A 23,391-nucleotide genomic window follows, 5' to 3' on the forward strand; every position below is an offset into this window, starting at 1 on the left:
GGAGGGAAAAATCCAAGTTTGAGGTGTTTGGATCACAAAGAAGAACGTTTGTGAGACGCAGAACAAATGAAAAGATGCTGGAAGAATGCCTGACGCCATCTGTTAAGCATGATGGAGGTAATGTGATGGTCTGGGGTTGCTTTGGTGCTGGTAAGGTGGGAGATTTGTACAGGGTAAAGGGATTCTGAATAAGGATTCTCAATTTTCCAACGCCATGCCATACCCAGTGGACAGCGCTTGATTGGAGCCAATTTCATCCTCCAACAGGACAACGACCCTAAACACACCTCCAAATTGTGCAAGAACTATTTACAGCAGAAGCAGGCAGTTGGTATTCTATCGGTAATGGAGTGGCCAGCACAGTCACCAGATCTGAACCCCATTGAGCTGTTGTGGGGGCAGCTTGACCGTATGGTACACCAGAAGTGCCCATCCAACCAATCCAACTTGTGGGAGCTGCTTTTAGAAGCGTGGGGTGCAATTTCTCCATCTTACCTCAACAGATTAATAGCTAGAATGCCAAAGGTGTGCAATGCTGTAATTGCTGCAAAAGGTGGATTCTTTGACGAAAGCAAAGTTTGATGTAAAAACAATGTTGTTATTTCAAATACAAATCATTATTTCTAACCTTGTAAATGTCTTGACTTTATTTTCTATTCATTTCACAACGTAAGGTGGTGAATAAGTGTGACTTTTCATGAAAAACACAAAATTGTTTGGGTGACCCTAAACTTTTTAACAGTAGTGTATATTATTAAATATACAGTATATCTTATTATAAAATTAGTCCTGGGACCCTACTTAAGCATCTGAACACCCATGTAGCTATGTAGCAATGATTCCTACTCCCTACGAATGGTCCCCCGGTAATAAGTGGTATACCCCAAGGGTCAGTAAGTCAGTAACGGCCCCCCTTCTGTTTAACTTGTTTATTAATGATACTGAAGATGGAATTAACTTCATTGTTTCTATCTTTGTAGATGACATCAAGCTTTGTAGTACATTACAGTCTATGGAAGATGTACAGATGTTACAGGCCGGCTTAGACACATTGGGGGGGGGGGATTTATGAAAACCGGCGTACAAGTACACCAGTCTTGTATTAGGCCCTGCCCTCTTTCCCCCGGCAGGATTCACTAAGAGGCGGCGGCCGGGCGCCCAAACCTGCACCCAGCGTGCTGAATTTACACCTGTGTCAGGCAGGTGTAAATGTGGTCCATGATTTACGCCTCCTCCACACCTTGTCATACCCGCCAAAGTACCCCCATTGGGTGAGCAGGTCGTATGGGAGGCGTAAGCCAGGGAGAAGGGGCCAATCTGCAACTTCGTAAATGTCCCCCCTTAAGTTTTTGGGCGTCCACTTGGCAAATGAGGTTCAATGTGGATAAATGTAAAGTTAGTAATAACCCACACGCATCATATGTCCTAGGGGGAGTTACACTGGGAGAGTCACTGGTAGAGAAGGATCTAGGTATACTTTTAGATATTAGACTAGCATCTTAGTTATAAGGATAGATTAAAAGAATTAAATTTGTTCATTGAGAGGGAAAAATATGATAAAATTTATTTATATAAATGATCCCTACAAGAAATATGGGGAAAAGATGTTCCAGGTAAAACCCCCTCAAAAGGACAAGGGGGCACTGCCTCCGCCTGGAGAAAATAAGGTTCAATCTCCGGAGGGGACAAGCCTTCTTTACCTTGAGAACAGTGATAACCCACACGCATCATATGTCCTATGGGGAGTTACACTGGGAGAGTCACTGGTAGAGAAGGATCTGGGTGTACTTGTAGGTAGAGAAGGATCTAGGTATTCTTGTAGATATTAGACTAGCATCTTAGTTATGAGGATAGATTAAAAGAATTAAATTTGTTCGCTGAGAGGGAAAAATATGATTAATTTATTTATATAAATGATCCCTACAAGAAATATGGGGAAAAGATGTTCCAGGTAAAACCCCCTCAAAGGACAAGGGGGCATTGCCTCCGCCTGGAGAAAAGAGAAAAAAAGTTTAATCTCCGGAGGCGACAAGTCTTCTTTACCTTGAGAACAGTGAATCTGTGGAACAGTCTACACCAGGATCTGGTCACAGCCAAAACAGTGGAGGCCTTCACTACAGGCTTAGGCAAGCTCTTAGAATAAAACAACATGTATAGATACTACCCATCATCCCTCCCACTTTCCTCCATCCCCTCCTTGGTTGAACTTTATGCCCATGTGCCTTTATTCAACCGCACTAACTATGTAACGGTTAACATTGATCAATGCTATGCTATGGCATATCAATGATCACTGTATGTAATCTAATGATAGCATGTAAAAGACCGCCAAGAGTACTTAAAAAGTGTAAAAAAATAAAAAGTAAAAATGTTTTTAAAAATACCTCAAAGAGGGGCTTTGAGGTATTTTTAAAAACTTTTTCTTTTTATTGTTTACACTTTTACACTTTACCTTCTTTAAAAATTTACCTCATCTTCATCCCATTCTATAAATAAAACATATAAAAATAAACATATTATATACCGTAGCGTGCGTTATTGTCAGATCTATAAATATATAACAATAGTGATCCTGTACGTTGAACAGCTTAAATGAAAAAGGGGCGAAAAGCGCCAGGATAGATTTTTTTTTGTTACATTATATATTAAAAAGAATAATAAAAAGTGATCAAAACATCCACTCTACACAAATAAACTAGAGATCATGGCACAAAAAATTATGCCCTATACAGCCCCCTAGGTGAAAAAATAAAACAGTTGTAAGAGTCACATTAGGGCCCTTTCACTAATAATTATTTGCAATATATATTTCATCAAAAAGATCTGTGTAAACTTGCATATTGTTGTGTTTGGACTGACCTATAGAATAATGGTATCATGTCACTTTTTACTGTAAAGTGCATTATATAGACGCAGGAACCCCCCAAAAGTTACAATATTGCATTAAGGGGCCATTATGTCCCCATCTCAATTTACTTGGGATAAATATGAAGTGTAATGAATAGTTGGTAAAACTGCCAATAATTCAAACTTTTGTCCATATGTATGTTCATCTTTTATGTCCTTATACAAATGACAGTAATTTAATGAAAAGTAGAGCTGGCTGCATGCTTTATTATATAAGGGGTGGGGGCTTGTCTGTTCTGTCTTTGCATGTGGTCCTTCCATCTGCAAACCATTTAATTGGCAATTATTTAGGCACCTTGCTGTTAGTGGCTCATAGCAAAGTAAACCAGTCTATGGTGCAGTGTAGATAGGAAAATCCAAGCTTTATTTAAACTGACTGCATGACCTGCACTCTATAGAAGAGCCATACCAATGTAGTTTAATGAATGGAGCAGCGTATGAGGGAGATTATCCAAACAGTAAGAGGAACATAAAGATTCAAAAACAGAAAGCATTTACAAGAACATAAATTATGTTTACAGACCCTGTACTTTAATACACAGACCGACCAGTTTTGCACAATAGGGCCCCGAGCAGCAAGGAAATGACAGCAGAACTCTTCAGCCGCACCCTTCTTTTTAAAAAATATTTATCATTTTTGAAGATCTACATCATGCACAATACAAATCCATATGCAGTTTTACCCAGAGGTTTATACCGGATTACTGGGCTATTACTAATTCCATACAATGCAAGTATTCCATGTTGCACAATGCTATACAGTATACAAATATCATATTGTTGCCCACATATTTGTTGTTGGACAAAAGCACTCTACAGTTCTACAAAGCGTTCTGTCAAATTACTGGATCATCAAGTGGTACTGTAGCCCAAGTATACAGTATGGACTGATTGACCACCATCTATGCAGTTTGTTTTCATAGGAAGGGTTACAAACAGGTTAGGTTTTACTCATATAGTTATAAGTTATCAAGGTAAGTTTTTACTCACTGACACCACGTTCCTCTTGGAACTGAATCCCCTTTGCTCTGAGCACCACCACTGTCAACCGTCCAAGGTAATCATTGTAGCTAAGGGAAAACTGTATGTCTCCATATTCTGATGGTGGCTGCAAAAGGAGAACACACAGTCTTAAAGATACAAACAGATTTCTGGTTCATAATTCAGATTAAACAAATGCATAGTATAAAAAGACCAATGAGAGGTACATTGCCCCCTCTCTTTCCATATAAGAAAATGTCCTTATATTCTGTGTCACTTACCTAAAGACACTCAGAGAGGTGTTGAGAACACACATACATTTACTCAGAATTTTGCTATGCCTATTCAGTCACTGCAAGCTTCTAAATAGTTTTTATCTTGAGCTAGTTTTATTTAGCTCACAACAGAAGGTTGCGTGTTTTACCTCCTGAGCTATGATACCACAAAGTATCAATTGTATTTCCATACAACTGAAATTATTTCTGTGTGCTCAAGGGTGCATGATGGCTTTTCAGTGCAGATCTTTTATAAGTATTCCCACATTTAGGGTCCATTCAAACGTACAGGATCTGCTGCAGATACTATTGTAGCTAAATGACAACGCTGACACTGTTAGATAGCTGTTAGGTCAAGGAGACACATGGTACCTTTCATATATCCAGTTCCTCTTCCAGAACGTAAAAAAAATGCTTTTATTGTCCAGCTGGACAAGTGTCAGAAAGGCTTTCCCAACCTCCTGAAATGCAAATTGGACCCTGTTATCCACAGAATAGGTCATCAGTCACTGATAGGTGGGTGGGCCAACACCCAGAAGCCCCAATGATCAGCTGTTTGGGGCCCGAGTTAAACTGCAATTACAGGTCACCACCGCTACATGGTATACGGAGAGATACTGCTTATGGTTCCATTCATTGTGTAGTGCAGGCACAAGTGACCAATGAGCTTTCCTGTGGCTAACTCATCAGTATATTTTGCTCAGAAACCCCCTTTAAGTGCACAGTATATCATTTTTTAGTTTAGCACATGGGAAATCCTCTATTTGGATATTAGAGTGTTAATGCACCAAGCTGACAAGTTACTGTAGACATTTCTTAATACAGCATTCTGATTTGGGCTTTGGTGAGTACATAGGACATCCCAGGGGATTGTAGGTTTACAGTTTCTTTTTCTATATACCCATTTTACAGAACTGTGGGATAAAATGGCTCCATTTTGGGGATTGCAGGGGTCCCAGAGGTCAGCTCCCTGTGATCTGACACCACCTATCCTGTAGAATTGGGAGATATGTTTTAGGGTCTTCAATATCATCAAAAAGTGACAGATTATGTGTATGGCAATTCTCTTACCTAGGAAAAGAGGATTTCAAAAAATTGAGCAGATTGAATTTTTCCAAGCTGAACGACATACATAGACCCCTATTAGTGTCATGAATGTCACCAATGTCATGAATCTATTCACCATAAACTCTTAATGCTTTTTCACAATAGGTTACCTCTAAATTCTCTTGTTCCAAGTCTCGCCAAATAACAAGTTTCCCATCATCGGTCAAATTCTCATTTTTCAATGGAAAGAGAACTTGTCCCAGTAGATGGTGCTTCTTTATCTTATCCACGTGGTAGACAGAAAACCTTAAAGTTCTTTGATGTAGTGTTTTTCCAGAAACCTGCGGTGTATCACAGAAAAACCTTACTCCACTTTAAAAAAAAAAAAAAGGCAATGCAGAATTCAAACACCTGTTAGTTTAACACAGTTCTTAAATAACAGACCTCTGTCCTTTTGGGTTTTTAGACACTACTTCATTTTGATGAATGAGGAGGCAAACACCATTAACTACTCCTCAAAGCAGATTGCCTAGCTATGGTTCATGCCACATTCCCATAGGGGATATAAAAGATCATTGTACTTTAGTTCTCAAAATCAGCTACTTGTAACCACAGACCAATAACAGAACAAGAAAGATCCTTAGCTAATTGCCTAAATCGAGAAAAAAATTAAATCTGGCAAGATAGAGAATTATTTTGTCAAACCTGCTAAAACAAAACGCTCCTCAAATGTAGTCAAATACTGTAGCCATAAATGTTGCAGGTTGGGTGTTAGGGGCCCTTAAACAAGATGATCATCGACCAAATGAGTGTTCCTAGGAATGTTCTTTGCCAAAACTCTGTAAGGCTATGTTCACACATAGCATTTATTCAGTGCTGTTTTGCCAGAAATTTGCAATTGTGTGATAAGATAGATATTTTTGTTTTGATTTTGACAGAATTGTGGCAAAAATATTGATATTTTATTGCGAATTGCGCAGTTTGCAGCAGGATAGCAATAATTAAATGTGAATTAAAGCTACTCTGTATCCACCATCTGACCCCCCAAAACCGCTTGTACCTTCGGATTGCTGCTTTTAATCCAAGATCTGTCCTGCGGTCTGTTCGGCAGGGCATGCAGTCATTGTCCTAAAAAACAACTTTTAAACTGGCAGCCCCATGCCCATCGGACGTGGCCTAGATTGTGTATGCATTTGGCTGGAGCAACCTCTCTGTCCCTTCTCCCCACCCTCCTTATCATTAGGAATGCTCCAGACAGATTGTCTCCTATTCCCAACCTGTGTCAGCCCGGCTGGATGGTAAAGGCACCTGTGCAATGTTCAGACAGGAGAAAATGTTCCAGTGGCATTCCTAATGATGAAGAGGGTGGGGAGGAGGGATGGAGGTGTGGTGCAAAGTTAGGGTACAGATACTCCCATTTGGCACGGGCTGCCAGCTTAAAAGTTGTTTTTTTTAGGACAATAACTGCATCACCTGTCGAACGCACCCAGGACAGATCTTGGATTAAAAGCAGCTATCTGAAGGTACAAGTGGTTTTGGGGGGTTAGATTGTGGGTACAGAGTCGCTTTAAGCCTAAAATCAGAGGCAAAGCCAGATTGTACAATTTTTGCATCAAAATAGCATGTCAGCAATAAGCCAATGACTGAGCCAGCTGGATCTTCTTTGCCACCCATTCAATGCATTGTTGATGGTCGAATATCACCATGGGTAAATAGGGCACAATGCTGCACAATTTATCATGCTTTGCGAAGGCACAGCTTTTCATTTTCCCATAGCCGACAATATAAAGTGTGGCCGGAGCCGCACTTTACCTTGTCTGCTCTTTCAGTCTTGTGGGGCCTCTATTCCATGAATATCATCTGCAAAAAAACTGACATGTTATTCATGACTGAATAAAAATTCCGTTGCAGGTAAGGGACCCCATAGAACTTTACTATACCCGGATCCACGGCGGATTTCGATGCAAATCACACCACAAAATCCGCTGCGGATCCGGTACGTGTGAAGCTACCCTTAAATTGTTCCCTCAAAGGTTTGGCTTTCATTCCCGAAGAGAAGAATGATAATCAATAGTTATATACAACCACCAAGTACCTGAAACACAAAGTTCTCATCAAACTGTGGGTTCAAGGTTTTTCGTTTTGTCTTTGACTGTAGATAACGTCTCTCATCGGGCAGGAGATGCATTTTCACATAAGGGTTGCAGGCGTCCGAGCTGAACTGGAGGTTCCTCACTTTGATAAGGGACACTACAAGCCTCTCTGTCTCATATTCATATTCCACTGCGAACCAGATGCGGCCAATATTTCCCTCTGGAAAATCTGTTTCTTCACTGTCGTCTGGATATTTATACAGGGCTGGGTTGATGGAACCCAGAACATATGCTCCACCTAATTAAAAGGCTACAGTCATTATTTCTTTGAAGAGCTACAATGTAAAGTAAACAGCCAAAACAATAGGACTAACCACAAGCATAACATGAGGAATATTCTTATAATTCAGAGTACTCCAGTGAAAAAAAAGACATGTTTTTAAATAAACTGGTGTCAGAACATTATACCGATTGGCAAATTCTTGTAGTTCTTATTAGCTGCTGTATGTCCTGCAGGAAGTGGTGTATTCTCTTCAGTCTGACACAATGCTCTCTGCTGCCATCTTTGTCCATGTCAGGCACTATCCAGAGGAGTAGAGGTTTTCTATGCAGATTTGCTGTTTCACTGGTAGTTCCTGACATTGACAGAGATGGCACATGAGCATAGTGTCAGTTGATGCAACAATCTTTTTCCTCCAGAGTACCCCTTTAAACTAATAGTAAAATATATTAATAATAACATTCACATAATTTTACCCATAGAACAGAATGATGATCGTGGATTGAAATCGGGGGCAATGTAGGGCTCACTGTCCTCCTGAATCCGTTCTCCATTCTGCAAACCTACCCAGTCTCGTCCATGAAATTTTGGGGGTACAACGAAGGGCACACTTCTATTTCTTAAAACAGCAGAAAAGTAATAATTAGGAAGAATGCTTATTTGACACTTTTTCCTGTTAAAAGGCCAGTGGCCAGTAACCTGTGGCCAGCTAAAAAATCACTCCCCCCTTCACAAGATATAAGGATTAACCATTTAGCTGCAATCCTGCACATTGTCCCCAATAAACAACGGGTGGTAACTTTCTTTCACAAAGGGTTTGAAATGTACATCCATTGGACCTCAGATTAATGCCATCCTAAGCTTAAAGGGGTTATTCCAAGATAAAAAAAAAAGCACAGCTACTTTCTCACAAAAAATAGCACCATACCTGCCCCGAGGTTGTGACATTACAATGCAGCTCTATTTATTGCAACGGAACCAAACTGTAAAACCACACCCAACCCAAGGCCAAGAATGGTGCTGTTTCTTCAAGAAAGCAGCCATGTTTTTCTAGTCCCTTTCTAACCCTTTTAAAACTCCTGCTTCTGAATAGGAAAAAAAAATGATTAAGATGGACATCCAGATAGTAAAATGTCTATATCTCATGAAGGGAGGTAGAAACTAAATTTCAATATTATTAAAATTACAAATAGATATAAAAAAAAATTGCCACAGATCCTGCAAATTCTTCCACACCACCATCTTCGGGGTTATAATATATTCCCCATGTCAAATACACAAAAAAGTCACTGCATTGAAATGTAAATTTATTAAATGTCTCCTAAATTTTCAACTACCAATATCTAAATTAAAGGGAGCTCAACTTTGAAATGAATGAGGCTGTGGGGCTATATGCAATATCAATAACAATGTGTTAATAGAGCGAAGGGTGACAGGCTAAATACATGTTCTGCAATGACAGACAAAAATATGCACCTTGGTATATAGTTTTTAATTAAAAGTATTGTATGAGAGCAATAAAAATGCTTCTAATAAGCACAGTCTTATTAACCTTTTTGGTAACTGTGTACAATACATAGAAAAGCTTAAAAATAGCTTTAAATTGCCTCCCTAAATATTAAATGAATACGTAATTACAAGTTTAACTATTCTGGAAACAAAAACTAATCTAATAAAGATCTAATCACCATAATAATAATGTCAATATAATGACAGCCTTAGTATAAATATTTATATGGGAATTTAAACAACTATATTATATCACATGCGTATTACCATCTGGAACATTTATAACATATCCACCTCTAGGACCCGCACTAATCTCTAGATCAAAGGCCCTCAGCCCTGCACCTGATGCAGATAGGAATCCCCCTTTAATGAAATATAAAAACACCTCATCAATATGACAAACCTTAGTAGGATCACAGAGAAGTGTCTCACCCAGTGTCACGATTTAATGAAGGCGAAACACTACGGTTAACTCCATTGCTTTCTGTATGTGTTGGTGTGCTCACATTCATCAGTTCTTCATAGGATGGTCCAATGCACCTTTTCTTCCAAAAGATATAGATACCAATGCCAATCAGGAGCAACAAAAGTAAAGCTCCTACCACACCTCCAGCCACAGCTGCCACCTGTTCTAATAACCAATAAGCAGAGCATTAAACATGTATGTCGTACTTAATTATTAGATACATAACTGAAAATGATCAATTATGCATACTTAGCCATGGATATTTTTTAAAAATATAAATACATACGCCCAGGCTACCTTAATAAGGTAAAACCGTGTATTCACCTTCCTCACACTCCTACAGCTTCTGTCATGATGGTGCTGTGCTTCAATTCCTCATTCAGGAATCAGCAAGACACAATCAGCCAATTACTGGTTGAGACAGGACACCACTGCGGCCAGTGTTTGATTGATCGGCACACTGTTCAACCAACCCCAGTACCAGAAAGTGAAGCACAGTGGAGAGCAGGGAACCTTGATAATGGAGACTGTAGGGAAGCGAGGAAGGAGAGTATAGGTTTTTCTCAGAAGTTAACAACAGTGAAGCTCATGGGCAATGCCAGTTGCTTAACTAACATAAATCAATGGGAATTATTCAAATTTCTTGCCTCCTTTGCTTAAGCAGTTTTCAGCTTCTTAACCACTTCCATTGGCCCCAAATAGACCAGTGGGGGCCAGGAAGCCTAAAAAAAGGAGATGGGAACTTCTGCCTGAATTACACCTTTAAAGCTACTCTGTACCCACAATGTGACACCACCCCCGTGCCCTTTGGCAGTGGCTTACATTGTGTATGCATTAGGCTGGCATAACCTCTCTGTGCCCCCTCCCCGCCCTCATCATCATTAGGAATGCTCCAGGCAGGTGTCCTTCCTCAGCTGCTGATTAGTTCAGTAGACACTGCAGTAGCAAAGCACACATCAAGTTCAGTGTACTGGGTCTGGTGAAGAAAGAAGACGTAGGATGGAGAGTATGTGGGTGCCACAGCAAGTAAGAGGTCACTCTGTGTCAAGTGCAGTGTGCCTACCCCAGCAAGGAAGGGGGTTAAGTGACTTAACCCCTTTCTTGCTGGGATGGGTGCAGTGAGCTTAGCACAGCATATTGGGCACAGTCTGGCCCCATGGGGTTAAGTGGGGATGATCTCTCTGGCTGCACACTCCTGAAATCACTGATTGCGCATCCCAAATGAGGGCATTGGCTTTAGTCCCTCAGTGTGTATGCGCCACTCCTACGGCCCATGCATGGTCAATGAGGTCAGGAGTGCATAGCAAATCATGTGACGAACGCATAAAGCAGGAGGTGCACTGTGAGGATGACAGCATGGAGAAGGCTGGCCAGCAGTAAATATGCAGCAAAAAAAAGGAGGAGGAAGTAGTGCTGAAGTGTGGCACAATCGCCAAGCCACTGCTCCACTTTGACTCTTGATTACAGTGAGAGACCAAAGACTGTATAAAATCTACTGCACGGATACTACTACTGATACGATGCTCACACCTACACTACACTGTCAGCACCTCGGGTCTGGCCCAGGTGCTGACAGACTCCCTTTAAAGTGACTGTACCACCAGGCCCAGGCTGAAGCACTGGAGGCGGGCCGACCAACCCACAGTGGGAGGAAACCCTAGCCCCTCTATAATTGGGTTCCATTGATTCTAATGGAGTCACGTCATGGAGGGGCTGAGGTTTCTTCCCACTGGGGGTGGGTCGGCCCGCCTCCAGTGCTTCAGCCTGGGCCTGGTGGTACAGTCACTTTAAGCTATCTTTGTCAGTTTTAGTCCAAGAATAAAATCAGCAGCACTTGCCAATCATGTGAACAATGCTTTATTTCAGGTCAGGTACAGGTATAAAAATGCTATTCCATAGATTGGAGCTTCGAATATGCCCCCCCAAGTGCATCCACAGCCTGTAGTGGTAATAAATACGGACACAGACTGCATAGGGCCCCTGTGCAAAAAATTTGCCTGTGCCCCCCCCCCCCATATAGTTATAATGCTCCTGCTGTATACAGCTCCCCACACACAGTAATAATTCCTTCTGCTGTGCCCCCAAAGTAATAATGCACCTTGCTGTGTACATTACAGCCCCTTAGTAATAATGTCCCATGCTGTGACCACCCCCCATAGTAATAATGCTCCCTACTGGGTACAGACCCCCAATAGTAACTAATGCCCCCTGCTGTGACCCCCCCCCCCTAGTAATATTAACCCCTGCTGTATAAGCCCGCCCCCCCCCCCCCCCCCCCCCCTTGTGCTCCAACACAACAAAAAAACACAGACTATTCCAACAGCCATGGGACTGATACTCCAGCAGGTGCAATAACGTCATAGCATTGCACTTGCTGGAGAGATCACTGCTCATAGGCTGTGGCCATGAAGTGTCTTCAGCCTATGACAATGAATAGAGCAGCGGAACAGGTCCTGCTACTCAATTCTGTTACTGATGTTCAGCCTGCTCACACTGCAGGGAGCGTGCTGAAAATTACAGCAGTGGTTCATTCGGTGCAGACCCAGCTTCTAGGGATGCTGAAAGGGGGACATATTGGCTTCTAGCATATTGGTGTTATTTGGTAACTATGACCCCTATACAGAGACATACAGTATTATCATGCACAGAACACAGTCTTACTTGTGCTTACATTATACAGAATATGTGTAATATTTTTTACAAATGCTAAAATTTTCCTTAGGGACCTGCTCTGATCACTCCTGTAGCCTCTAACTGGAGATAGATAAATCATTACATATATTGCACATACATGTACAATCCCAACATGAAAACGTAACCAGCTGACCAGCCTTGTAATGACTAAAAGCTTATTACCTACAGTATACCGCCATAATATGTAGGCAGAATGTCTGGGTAAAGGGGTTCTCCAGGAATTAAAAAAAAATAATAATAAAATTAGTTGCTTTCTTCTAGAAACAGCCCCATACTTGCCTGTAGGCTGTCTATGGTATTACAACTCTGCTCCATTCACACCAATGGAACTGATCTGCAATATCTCATAACACAACCTAAGGACACAGCGTGCATTGTACATGGCTACCCATGATATGTGGTGATAATATGGTATGTGGGCTGAAGGGGTGTGAGTCCCAGGGCCGGACTGGGACTGCTCAGGCTAAGGGGTCATTCACACACACTCCTCGATTCAAAGACCCTACGTAGCGTGAAGCTGCACAGTGAAATACCAGACCTCCCAGCATCATGTATTAATATGATGCTGAGTGCCAAAAGTGTTTAAATCATCATAGGACAGTACTGATACAGCTACCAAGCTTATGCAGCTGCAGGTTCGGATTACGTTGCCAAATATTGACAGGTTTGCTAAAGACTACCAGTTACCTTTAAGGGAGTCATAAGTAGTGTGGCCAAATAAAGAAAAATTTTCTGCTCCCTCCAATTTCAATCCTGAACCCACTACTGAACCAATGCAAAGTGGATTGTTGATAGCCCTATAGTACCCAGCACTTAAAGGGGTTGTCCAGTGAAAATATTTTTTTCTTAAAAAAGCAACGTGTTTCAGATTTGTAGTTTGCGTCTATTTAAAAATCTCAAGTCTTCCCATACTTATGAGCTGCTGTATGTCCTGCAGGAACTAGTGTTTTCCTTGCAGTCTGACATCTCTGCCCGAGACAAGAACTGTCCAGAGCAGTAGCAAATCCCGATAGAAAACCTCTCCTGCTCTGCACAGTTCCTGTCTCAAACAAAGGTGGCAGCAGAGAGCACTGTGTCAGAATGGAAAACATTTTTCTGCAGGGCATACAGCAGCTGATAAGTACTGGAATATTTTCAAACAGAAGTAAGTTACTAATCTATAAAACTATCTGAAACAAGTTGATGTAAGAAAAAAAAACATTCCCCTTTAGCCTAGCAATTCTCAAAGTTATATTTTTTATATTCATATAGCAACATCTAAACCCATTAAAGGGGTATTCCAGGGAGCAGAAAATTTTGTTCAGGCTCAAAAAAAAAAAAAAAAAAAGTATACCCACCCTCCCTGCTCCCCCACTGCCACTGTTCTCAGTGAGCCTGACCCTGCTGTGCAGCACTTTCTGGTGACTGTCAGGTGGGACAGCAGCAGCCTGAACAAAGCATCAAATCTGCTGCATATATGGTGTGTGTGTTTGTACCCTAAGGCTGGGTTCACACTACGTATATTTCAGTCAGTATTGTGGTCCTCATATTGCAACCAAAACCAGGAGTGGATTAAAAACACAGAAAGTATCTGTTTACACAATGTTGAAATTGAGTGGATGGCCGCCATTTAATGGCAAATATTTGCTGTTATTTTAAAACAACGGCTGTTATATTGAAATAATGGCCGTTATTTACTGTTATATGGCGGCCATCCACTCAATTTCAACATTGTGTGAACAGAGCCTTTCTGTGTTTTTAATCCACTCCTGGTTTTGGTTGCAATATGAGGACCACAATATTGCCATTATTTCAATATAACAGCCGTTGTTCTAAAATAACAGCACATATTTGCCATTAACCCCTTAGTGACCGCCGATACGGCTTTCTACGGCGGTCACTAATGGGCCTTATTCTGCTGCCATCAGCTTTTTACGGCGATGGCAGAGAATAAGGCTGCGGGGCCGGGACGGCTCCCACCCCATCCCCCCGGCTACCGGAGGTAGCTGAGGGGTTGGGGCAGTGTGTGAGGTCCGTCCCGGCCCCCCCCCTTACCGACGATCGCCGCTATTAACGTTATAGCGGCGACCGTCGGTAAAGAGGATTACCGGTGCCGCCGCCACCTTTCATCTCCCCCCGCCGTGAATCTACGGCGGGGGGAGATGAAATAAGTGTATATCAGACCCCAGATCAGACCCCCCTAGTGCCCCGATAACTAACCCCCCTCCCCCGGCGGCCATCATTTCCAAGATGGCCGCCGCAATCGCTGTGAACCGACTAACGTCGGTTCACAGCGATTAAAAAGTTAAAATGAATGAAAGCCCCATGCTCTCCGCCACCGGAGGTAGCGGAGAGCATGGGGCAGTCATCGGGGACCCCCCTGTGGGGTCCCGGTACAAGCGATCAGCGGTATATACTATATACCGCTGATCGCTTGTACCATGTGCTCCTGGCACTTTTTATCCCCTGTCACCATAAATGATTGGTGACAGGGGATAAAAAGTGATGTCCCCCCACCCCCCAAGTCGCCCCCCACCCCCCCTGTCACCCCCGTCCCCGAGTCACCCTCCCTTCCCCATATACTCACCGGATCCACGGAGCTCCTTCCTCCTCGACGTCCTGGCTGGTTATGAAGTGCGCATGCGCTTCACAACCAGCCAAGCTCTGAAAATTTAAAGTGACAGAGACCAATTTGGTCTCTGTCACTGAACTATGATTACTGTAATAGAAAATATCACAGTAATCATAGTAATACAGTGAAAATGAATGTATAAAGTACAAAAAGTGACAAACATACAAAAAAATAAAACACACACTTTTTATTATAGTAATAATTGCAGTTTACTCCCAAATTACCCCTAACCCCTCCCCAGATTACCCGTAACCACCGCACGTTACCCGTAACCACCGCACGTTGCCCGTAACCACCGCACGTTGCCCATAACCACCGCACGTTGCCCGTAACCACCGCACGTTGCCCGTAACCACCGCACGTTGCCCGTAACCACCGCACGTTGCCCGTAACCACCGCAAATTGCCAGTGACCCCCTCCAGATTGCCCGTAACCACCCCAAATTACATGTACCCACCCCAGATTACCTATAAGCACTTCAGTTTATCAGTAACAATCCCAGATTGTCTGTAACCCTTCCAGGTTGCACATAACCCCCCCAGGTTCCCCGTAATCATGCCAGATTACATGTAACCCCCCCCAGATTGCACGTAACCACCGCGCGTTGCCTCTGACCACGCCACAATGCCTCTGACCACGCCACAATGCCTCTGACCACGCCACAATGCCTCTGACCACGCCACAATGCCTCTGACCACGCCACGATGCCTCTGACCACGCCACGATGCCTCTGACCACGCCACGTCGCCTCTGACCACCGCACGTCGCCTCTGACCACCGCACGTCGCCTCTGACCACCACACGTCGCCTCTGACCACCCCAAATTGCCAATGACCCCCTCCAGATTGCGGTGCCCATGTCAGATTACAGGTACCCACCCCAGATTGCCTATAAGAACTTCAGTTTATCCATAACCACCCCACATTGCCCGTAACCACCCCACGTTGCCCGTAACCACCCCAGATTGTCTGTAAGCACTGCAGGTTGCCCGTAACCACCCCACGTTGCCCGTATCCACCCCAGATTGTCTGTAAGCACAGCAGGTTGCCCGTAACCACCCCACGTTGCCCGTATCCACCCCAGATTGTCTGTAAGCACTGCAGGTTGCCCGTAACCACCCCACGTTTCCCGTAACCATCCCAGATTGTCTGTAAGCACAGCAGGTTGCCCGTAACCAGCCCACGTTGCCCGTTACCAGCCCACGTTGCCTGTAACCAGCCCACGTTGCCTGTAACCAGCCCACGTTGTCTGTAACCAGCCCACGTTGCCTGTAACCACCCCACGTTGCCGTAACCACAGCAGGTTGCCCGTGACCACCACACGTTGCCCGTGACCACCACACGTTGCCCATAACCACCACACGTTGCCCGTAACCACCCCGCGTTGCCTGTAACCACCCCACGTTGCCTGTAACCACAGCAGGTTGCCCGTGACCACCCCATGTTGTCCGTAACCACCCCAGATTACCTGTAACCACCCCTGGTTGCCCATAACCACCCCACATTACCTGTAATTTCATTTTTTTTATTTTATTTTAGTAACTGCGCTATTCTAATAACCATTAATAGCTGCGGTTTTGCTCCTGTAAATTGGCGCTCCTTCCCTTCTGAGCCCTGCTGTGTGCCCATACAGTGGTTTATGCCCACATATGAGGTACCGTTTTACTCAGGAGAACCTGCGTTACAGATTTTGGGGTGAATTTTCTCTCCTGTTCCTCGTCAAATTGAGAAATTTCAAACTAAACCAACATATTATTGGAAAAATTCGAGTTTTTCATTTTTACTGGCCAATTTTGAATACTTTCCTCTAATACCTGTGGGGTAAAAATGGTCACCACACACCAAGATGAATTCTTTGAGGGGTGCTCTTTCCAAAATGTGGTGACTTTTGGGGGGAATCTATTCTGCTGACACTACAGGGGCTCAGCAAACGCACCTGGCGCTCAGAAACATCTTCAGAAAAATCTGCACTGAAAATGCTAATTGGCGCTCCTTCCCTTCTGAGCCCGGCTGTGTGCCCATGCAGTGGTTTATGCCCACATATGGGGTACTGTTCTACTCAGGAGAACCTGCTTTACATATATTGGGGTGACATTTCTCTCCTGTTCCTCGTGAAATTGAGAAATTTCAAACTAAAGGAACATATTATTGGAAAAATTCGAGTTTTTCATTTTTACTGTCTACTTTTGAATATTTTCCTCAAACACCTGTGGGGTCAAAATGCTCACCACACCCCAAAATAAATTCTTTGAGGGGTGCACTTTCCAAAATGGAGTGACTTATTGGGAGATTTTACTCTGTGGACACTACAGGGGCTCTGCAAACGCACCTGGCACTCGGAAACTTCTTCAGCAAAATCTGCATTGAAAAAGCTAATTGGCGCTCCTTCCCTTTTGAGCCCTCCTGTGTGCCCATACAGTGGTTTACGCCCACATATGGGGTACCATTGTACTCAGGAGAACCTGCGTTACAAATTTTGTGGTACTTTTTTCCTCTTGTTCCTCGTGAAATTGAGAAATTTCAAACTAAAAGAACATAATATTGGAAAAATTTGAGTTTTTCATTTTTACTGTCTACTTTTGAATACTTTCCTCTAATACCTGTGGGGTCAAAATGGTCACCACACACCAAGATGAATACTTTGAGGGGTGCACTTTCCAAAATGGAGTGACTTATGGCGAGATTTTACTCCGCTGGCACTACAGGGGCACTGCAAACGCACCTGGCGCTCGAAAACTTCTGCAGCAAAATCTGCATTGAAAAAGCTAATTGGCGCTCCTTCCCTTCTGAGCCCTCCTGTGTGCCCATGCAGTGGTTTATGCCCACATATGGGGTACCATTGTACTCAGGAGAACCTGCGTTACAAATTTTGGGGTACTTTTTTCCTCTTGTTCCTCGTCAAATTGAGAAATTTCAAACTAAACGAACATATTATTGGAAGAATTCGAGTTTTTCATTTTTACTGTCTTCTTTTGAATACTTTCCTGTAATACCTGTGGGGTCAAAATGGTCACCACACACCAAGATGAATTCTTTGAGGGGTGTACTTTCCAAAATGGGGTGACTTATGGGGGGTTTTCTCTCTGCTGACACTACAGGGGCTCTGCAAACGCACCTGGCGCTCAGAAACTTCTTCAGCAAAATCTGCATTGGAAAAGCTAATTGGCGCTCCCTTCCTTCTGAGCCCTGCTGTGTGCCCATACAGTGGTTTACGCCCACATATGGGGTACCGTTGTACTCAAGAGAACCTGCATTACAAATTTTGGGGTGCTTTTTGTCTCATATTCCTTTTGAAAATGAGAAACTTTAATCTAAACGTATATATTATTGGAAAATTAAAATTTTCAATTTTTTTCCTGCCTAATTGTGAATACTTTCCTCCAGCCCCTGTAGGGTTAAAATGCTCATTATACCCCTAGATTAATTCTTTAAGGTGTGTAGTTTCCAAAATGGGGTCACTTATGGGGGTTTTCAGGATACCAGACTTCTAAATCCATTTAAAAAAAGAACTGGTCCCTAAAAAAATCAGTTTCACGAAAATGTGATAATTTGCTGATAAATTTCTAAGCCCCATAACACCCTAAAAAAGTAAAATATGTTTACCAAATTATGCCAGAATAAAGAAGACATATTGGTAATGTGACTTAGTAACTAATTTATGTGCTACGACTTTCTTTTTTTAGAAGCAGAGAATTTCAAAGTTCATAAAATGCAAATTTTTTTAATTTTTCATGATATTTTGATGTTTTTCACAAAAAACACACAAAGTAGTGACCAAATTTTGCCACTAACATAAAGTGCCATATGTCACGAAAAAACAATCTCAGAATCGCTAGCATACGTTAAAGCATCACTGAGCTATAAGAGCATAAAGTGAGACAGGTCAGATTTTGAAAAATTAGCCTGGTCATTAAGGCCCAAACTAGCTGCAGCACAAAGGGGTTAAATGACGGCCATCCACTCAATTTCAACATTGTGTGAACAGATCCTTTCTGTGTTTTCAATCCAGTCCTGGTTTTGGTTGCAATACTGACTGAAATATACGTAGTGTGAACGCAGCCAAAGGCTATGTTCACACTATGTATATTTCAGGCAGTATTTGGTCCTCAAGTCAGATCCTCATAGCAACCAAAACCAGGAGTGGATTAAAAACACAGAAAGGCTCTGTTCACACAATGTTGAAATTGAGTGGATGGCTGCCATTTAATGGCAAATATTTGCTGTTATTTTAAAAAAAACGGCTGTTATATTGAAATAATGGCAGTTATTTACTGTTATATGGCGGCCATCCACTCAATTTCAACATTGTGTGAACAGATCCTTTCTGTGTTTTCAATCCACTCCTGGTTTTGGTTGCTATGAGGCCTGAAATATACAGCCTCAAATATACGTAGTGTGAACATAGCCTAAGGGTACAAACACACACACCGTATACGCAGCAGATCTGCAGCAGATTTGATGGTGCAGATTTGATGCTGTGTTCAGCTATTTAGATCTAATCTGCTGCGTATTTGTTGCGTATTTGCTGCGTATCGCAGCAGTAAATACGCTGCGTGTGTTATACGCTTAGGCTGGGTTCACACACAGTATATTTCAGGCAGTATTTGGTCCTCATAGCAACCAAAATCAGGAGTGGATTGAAAACACAGAAATGCTATGTCCACATAATGTTGTAATTAAGTGGATGGCCGTCATTTAATGGCAAATATTTGCTGGTATTTTAAAACAACGGCCGTTGTATTGAAATAATGGCAGTTATTTACCGTTATATGGCGGCCATCCACTCAATTTCAACATTGTGTGAACAGAGAGACCTGACATGAGGACCAAATACTGCCTGAAATATACTGTGTGTGAACCCAGCCTTATGGTGCGTTCACACCTACAGGATCTGCAGCTGATTTTCTGCAGCAGATTTCATTTAAATAACTGAACACAGCATCAAATCTGCTGCAGATGTGAACACACCCTTACAAAGTAAATTGTTTCCAAAACCCAAAAACACATCCACAAAGCATAAGAAATCCTAAGGCAGTTTCCTTGTACCTAGATAATGTAAACGCAACTTTAAAGCTTTTGATGCTACATAAAGAAATTGACTTGTGTAATATGAATAATCTACCTTTGTAGATGGGATTGGAGACTTTTTCCGAGACACCCCTGTCCACATGGTTCACTTAAAGGTGACATGCATTCTGGAAATCTTACACATTTCATGTGTTATATATCTCTTATATTGTTATATCTCTTATATTGTTAGAAGTAATACTGCTGAATTACAGATCACGTCCGCTCATAGGGGGTGTCTGAGGCACCCCGACTCCATTCACCTCCTAGATGATACTAAGGGAACACAGATTTCTGTATTCCCTTCTAGCAAATTACATATATGACAATGGCAGCCTTGAATTAGCTGACTCCAGCTGTCTACTGAAAGAGTATTCACCATAACCCATCTGAATAATTATTTCATATGGGAAACTGAAGCTAGATTATTGCTTACATAGCCATAAACCTCTATCATAAGATTAAACATGTTACTAAAAAATGGATTTGCTATGGTTTTATGTTGTGGTTAACCCCATATTGTGCCTATTCTTTTCCATTGTGTATGTACACACATGCATCCTGTCTAGAACTTCCAGCCAAGAAATTGTACTGTAACCTCTCAGGGACAGGTGTATAGACACAACAGGTAACTCACCAGACATTGCTGCCTGTCCTCAGGTGCAGGGGGAAGCAGCTGCTGGAAGGTATTTGTGGGATTTATGCAGGAAGTCTTCCTTTTTCTCCTCATGTGTTACTTCAGTCATAGTCAGCAGTTGTCCAGGCACACTTCTATCATGATCACCTCCTCAATGAGCTGTGCTGGGAATAGTCTCCTGAGCCCTCCCCTCCTGCTGTACACACTCACTGATCTATGTCTTGTGTGGATAGGAGAGGTGACTTGCAGGGGCGGGGAGTATGCTGATAATAATGAGACATTTAGTCATTTTTCTTTTACAGCTGCGTCTCCTGGATTATATATATATATATATATATATATATATATATATATATATATGTATATACCATATGTACTATAAGACTGGGCTCATAGGATTTTAACCATTTTTATCCAAATGAGGAGTGCATCAAAAAAGCAATAGGTGCATCTTTCTATGGCTATGTTCACACATATGACAGCCACCTCAAAATGACGGCCATTCAACATTATGGACAAAAGTATGAAATTAACTGTATAATAGTTTTTCAGTCAATTCCACTCCTAGTTTTGGCTAAATATATTGGCCAGAATTTGATATGAGGTATTATTCACTTTAGACTATGGTCACACACAGTAAAATAAATACGGCCATAATTATCAGTGAAGAATACGACTGTATATGCAATGTGTGGCTATGTTCACGTATTTTGGTCTGTATGTTTTTTTAACCAAAACCAGGGGTGGGTTGAAAACACAGAAACTGTGCAAATCTTTCCATTAGGCTGGCTTCATACCGTCTTAATATCCTTATTTTATTTATTTTTATTTTTTTTGCAAAAACACTAGCAGCCAGATGTTAGGTGGAAGTCAATAGACGTTTTTGATATGCCTTACACGCAGCATTTTTGTTTGGGGGGGGGTGCATTTTTCCCTCCTTTCTGTCGTTTTAAGACTCTGTGGCAGTTTTTCCAAAACAAAGCACGCTCAGGGTGTGACTTTTTTTCTGCAAACTATGGTGCTTTTCTCCCATAGATTTCAATGGAAGTCTTCTGCTCCAATAGCTTATATGTATGGCGTTTTTAGTGGAGCTTTTGTAGGCAGAAAAAAAAACACAGTATGATCCCCAGGGGTTAACTTGACCCCCTGTGGGCAAGACTGTGGTTCGTAGGGGGGTGGGACGGGGTCAAGAGGGTGACAGTTCGGACCCCAGGAGGTTAAATCAACCACATGTGAGCCAGACTGTTCTCCATTGGGGGGGCGGGGCACTGACAGGGAATAGTTAACTTACACTCTGGTCTTCTCTGCTTCAGCCAATCAGAAGCTAAGATGGGACCCTGCTGCAGCTGCTGATTGGCTGAGCACAGACTTGTGAAGTGTCAGCCCAGCCAATCAGTGGCTGCATCGATGTCACGCCTCAGCCACTGATTGGCTGATCACAGATTTGAAGATCCAAAGCCTGGTACACTTTAAGCTCAGCCTAGTAGTACCAGGATGGGGAGGGCCATTTCTAATAACACCATCTTCCCAGATGCTGCTTACAGTTCGGCACTTTCACACTTAACCCCCTGGGGCCAGACTGATCTCACACTGTATCCATAACAGCAAGGAAGAGGGTTAAGTGGCGCCCTTCCTTGCTGGGATAGGTGCAGGGGGGAGCATCAACACTCACCTCAGATGTCTTCTCTCTTCATCAGAACCCAGCATACTGAGTTTGAAGTGTGCCAGTCTTTTGCTCCTTAAATCTGCGATCAGCCAATCAGAGGCTGAGGCGTGATATTGTTGCAGCCGCTGATTGGCTGGGCTGACACTGCACAAGTCTGTGCTCAGCCAATCAACGCCTGCAGCAGGGTCCCGTCTGAGCCAAAGCTGAGAAGACCGGAGAGTAAATTAACTAACAAGTTAGTAGTAAGTAAATGTAACAAGTGATCGGGACCCCTGTAGCCATGCTGTGGGGGTCCTGATCAGTCAGTGACAGGTCCTTGTCCTGTCAATATGAAGTAGGAGAAAGGATCCGCACCTCAGCCCAGTCCGGTGCACATAGATATGAAGTCTATGAAATGCAGGATAACTCGGCACTCGGAAGCTGCTTCACACACAGGTTTATTCAGCGTACTTAATTACAGCTGTAATTAAGTACACTAAATAAACCTGTGTGTGAAGCAGCTTCCGAGTGCCGAGTTTTCCTGCATTTCTTGTCCTGTTAATGACTACCCTAAACGCTGTGATCGCTATGCATCATGGCCTTTAAAGGGGTTAATGACAGGCAGCTGCTGGACCGCGGCTGCCTGTCATTAGCTCCGGTAACGGCACACTGATGTGTGCGGGACTGCCCACATTGGAGCGGTCCTGCACATGTTTAAAGCCCCTTCAGTCTAGGAATGTATATATACGTTCCTACTGCACGGGGCATGTGCAGTAGGAAAAGATATATACACGTATTATGGACGTGAAGGGATTAAGGACCGAAACAATTTAAATTTTCAGCTTTCATTTTGTCCTCCTTTTGTTTATAAAGCCATAGCGCTTCAATTTTTTTTTACCTACAGACCCACATGAGCCCTTACTTTTTGCGACACCAATTATACTTTGCAATAAAAGACTTAATTTTTTCCATAAAATATGCTGCATAACCGGAAAAATAATTTGTGCAGTGAAATTGAAAAAAAAGTTCAATTCTTTTTATTTTGAGGGATTTCGCGTTTACGCCGTTCGCCTTATGGTAAAACTGACATGTTCATTTGTTCCTCAAGTCGGTACAATTACAATGATATGTAACGTGTAGAGATGAGCAAACCGGGTTCGGGTTTGAGTTGATCCGAACC

At 42.6% G+C, this 23,391-nt stretch overlaps 1 protein-coding gene across 7 annotated transcripts in view; it reads right to left on the reverse strand.

Annotated features, from left to right (window-relative positions):
* Nucleotides 1–20,759, reverse strand: part of LOC138798673 (synaptotagmin-15-like) — a 64,514-nt gene extending 43,755 nt beyond the window's left edge. The window contains exons 1-6 of one of the 7 annotated variants that reach the window (XM_069979205.1): nucleotides 20,567–20,759; nucleotides 9,525–9,718; nucleotides 8,060–8,196; nucleotides 7,306–7,601; nucleotides 5,381–5,551; nucleotides 3,898–4,015 (exon numbers count right to left, since the gene is read on the reverse strand). In XM_069979205.1, coding sequence (XP_069835306.1) covers nucleotides 3,898–4,015; nucleotides 5,381–5,551; nucleotides 7,306–7,601; nucleotides 8,060–8,196; nucleotides 9,525–9,718; nucleotides 20,567–20,659 — 1,009 coding nt within the window. In that variant the 5' untranslated portion in view covers nucleotides 20,660–20,759. Of the gene's footprint in view, nucleotides 1–3,897; nucleotides 4,016–5,380; nucleotides 5,552–7,305; nucleotides 7,602–8,049; nucleotides 8,203–9,495; nucleotides 9,724–20,566 lie in introns of those variants that run through there. The other 6 variants (XM_069979204.1, XM_069979206.1, XM_069979209.1 and 3 more) reach the window with 6 other exon arrangements.
* Between the last annotated feature and the right edge of the window lie 2,632 nt (nucleotides 20,760–23,391).

The sequence above is a fragment of the Dendropsophus ebraccatus genome, chromosome 8 (genome assembly GCF_027789765.1).
Source record: "Dendropsophus ebraccatus isolate aDenEbr1 chromosome 8, aDenEbr1.pat, whole genome shotgun sequence".
Taxonomy (NCBI): Eukaryota; Metazoa; Chordata; class Amphibia; order Anura; family Hylidae; genus Dendropsophus; species Dendropsophus ebraccatus.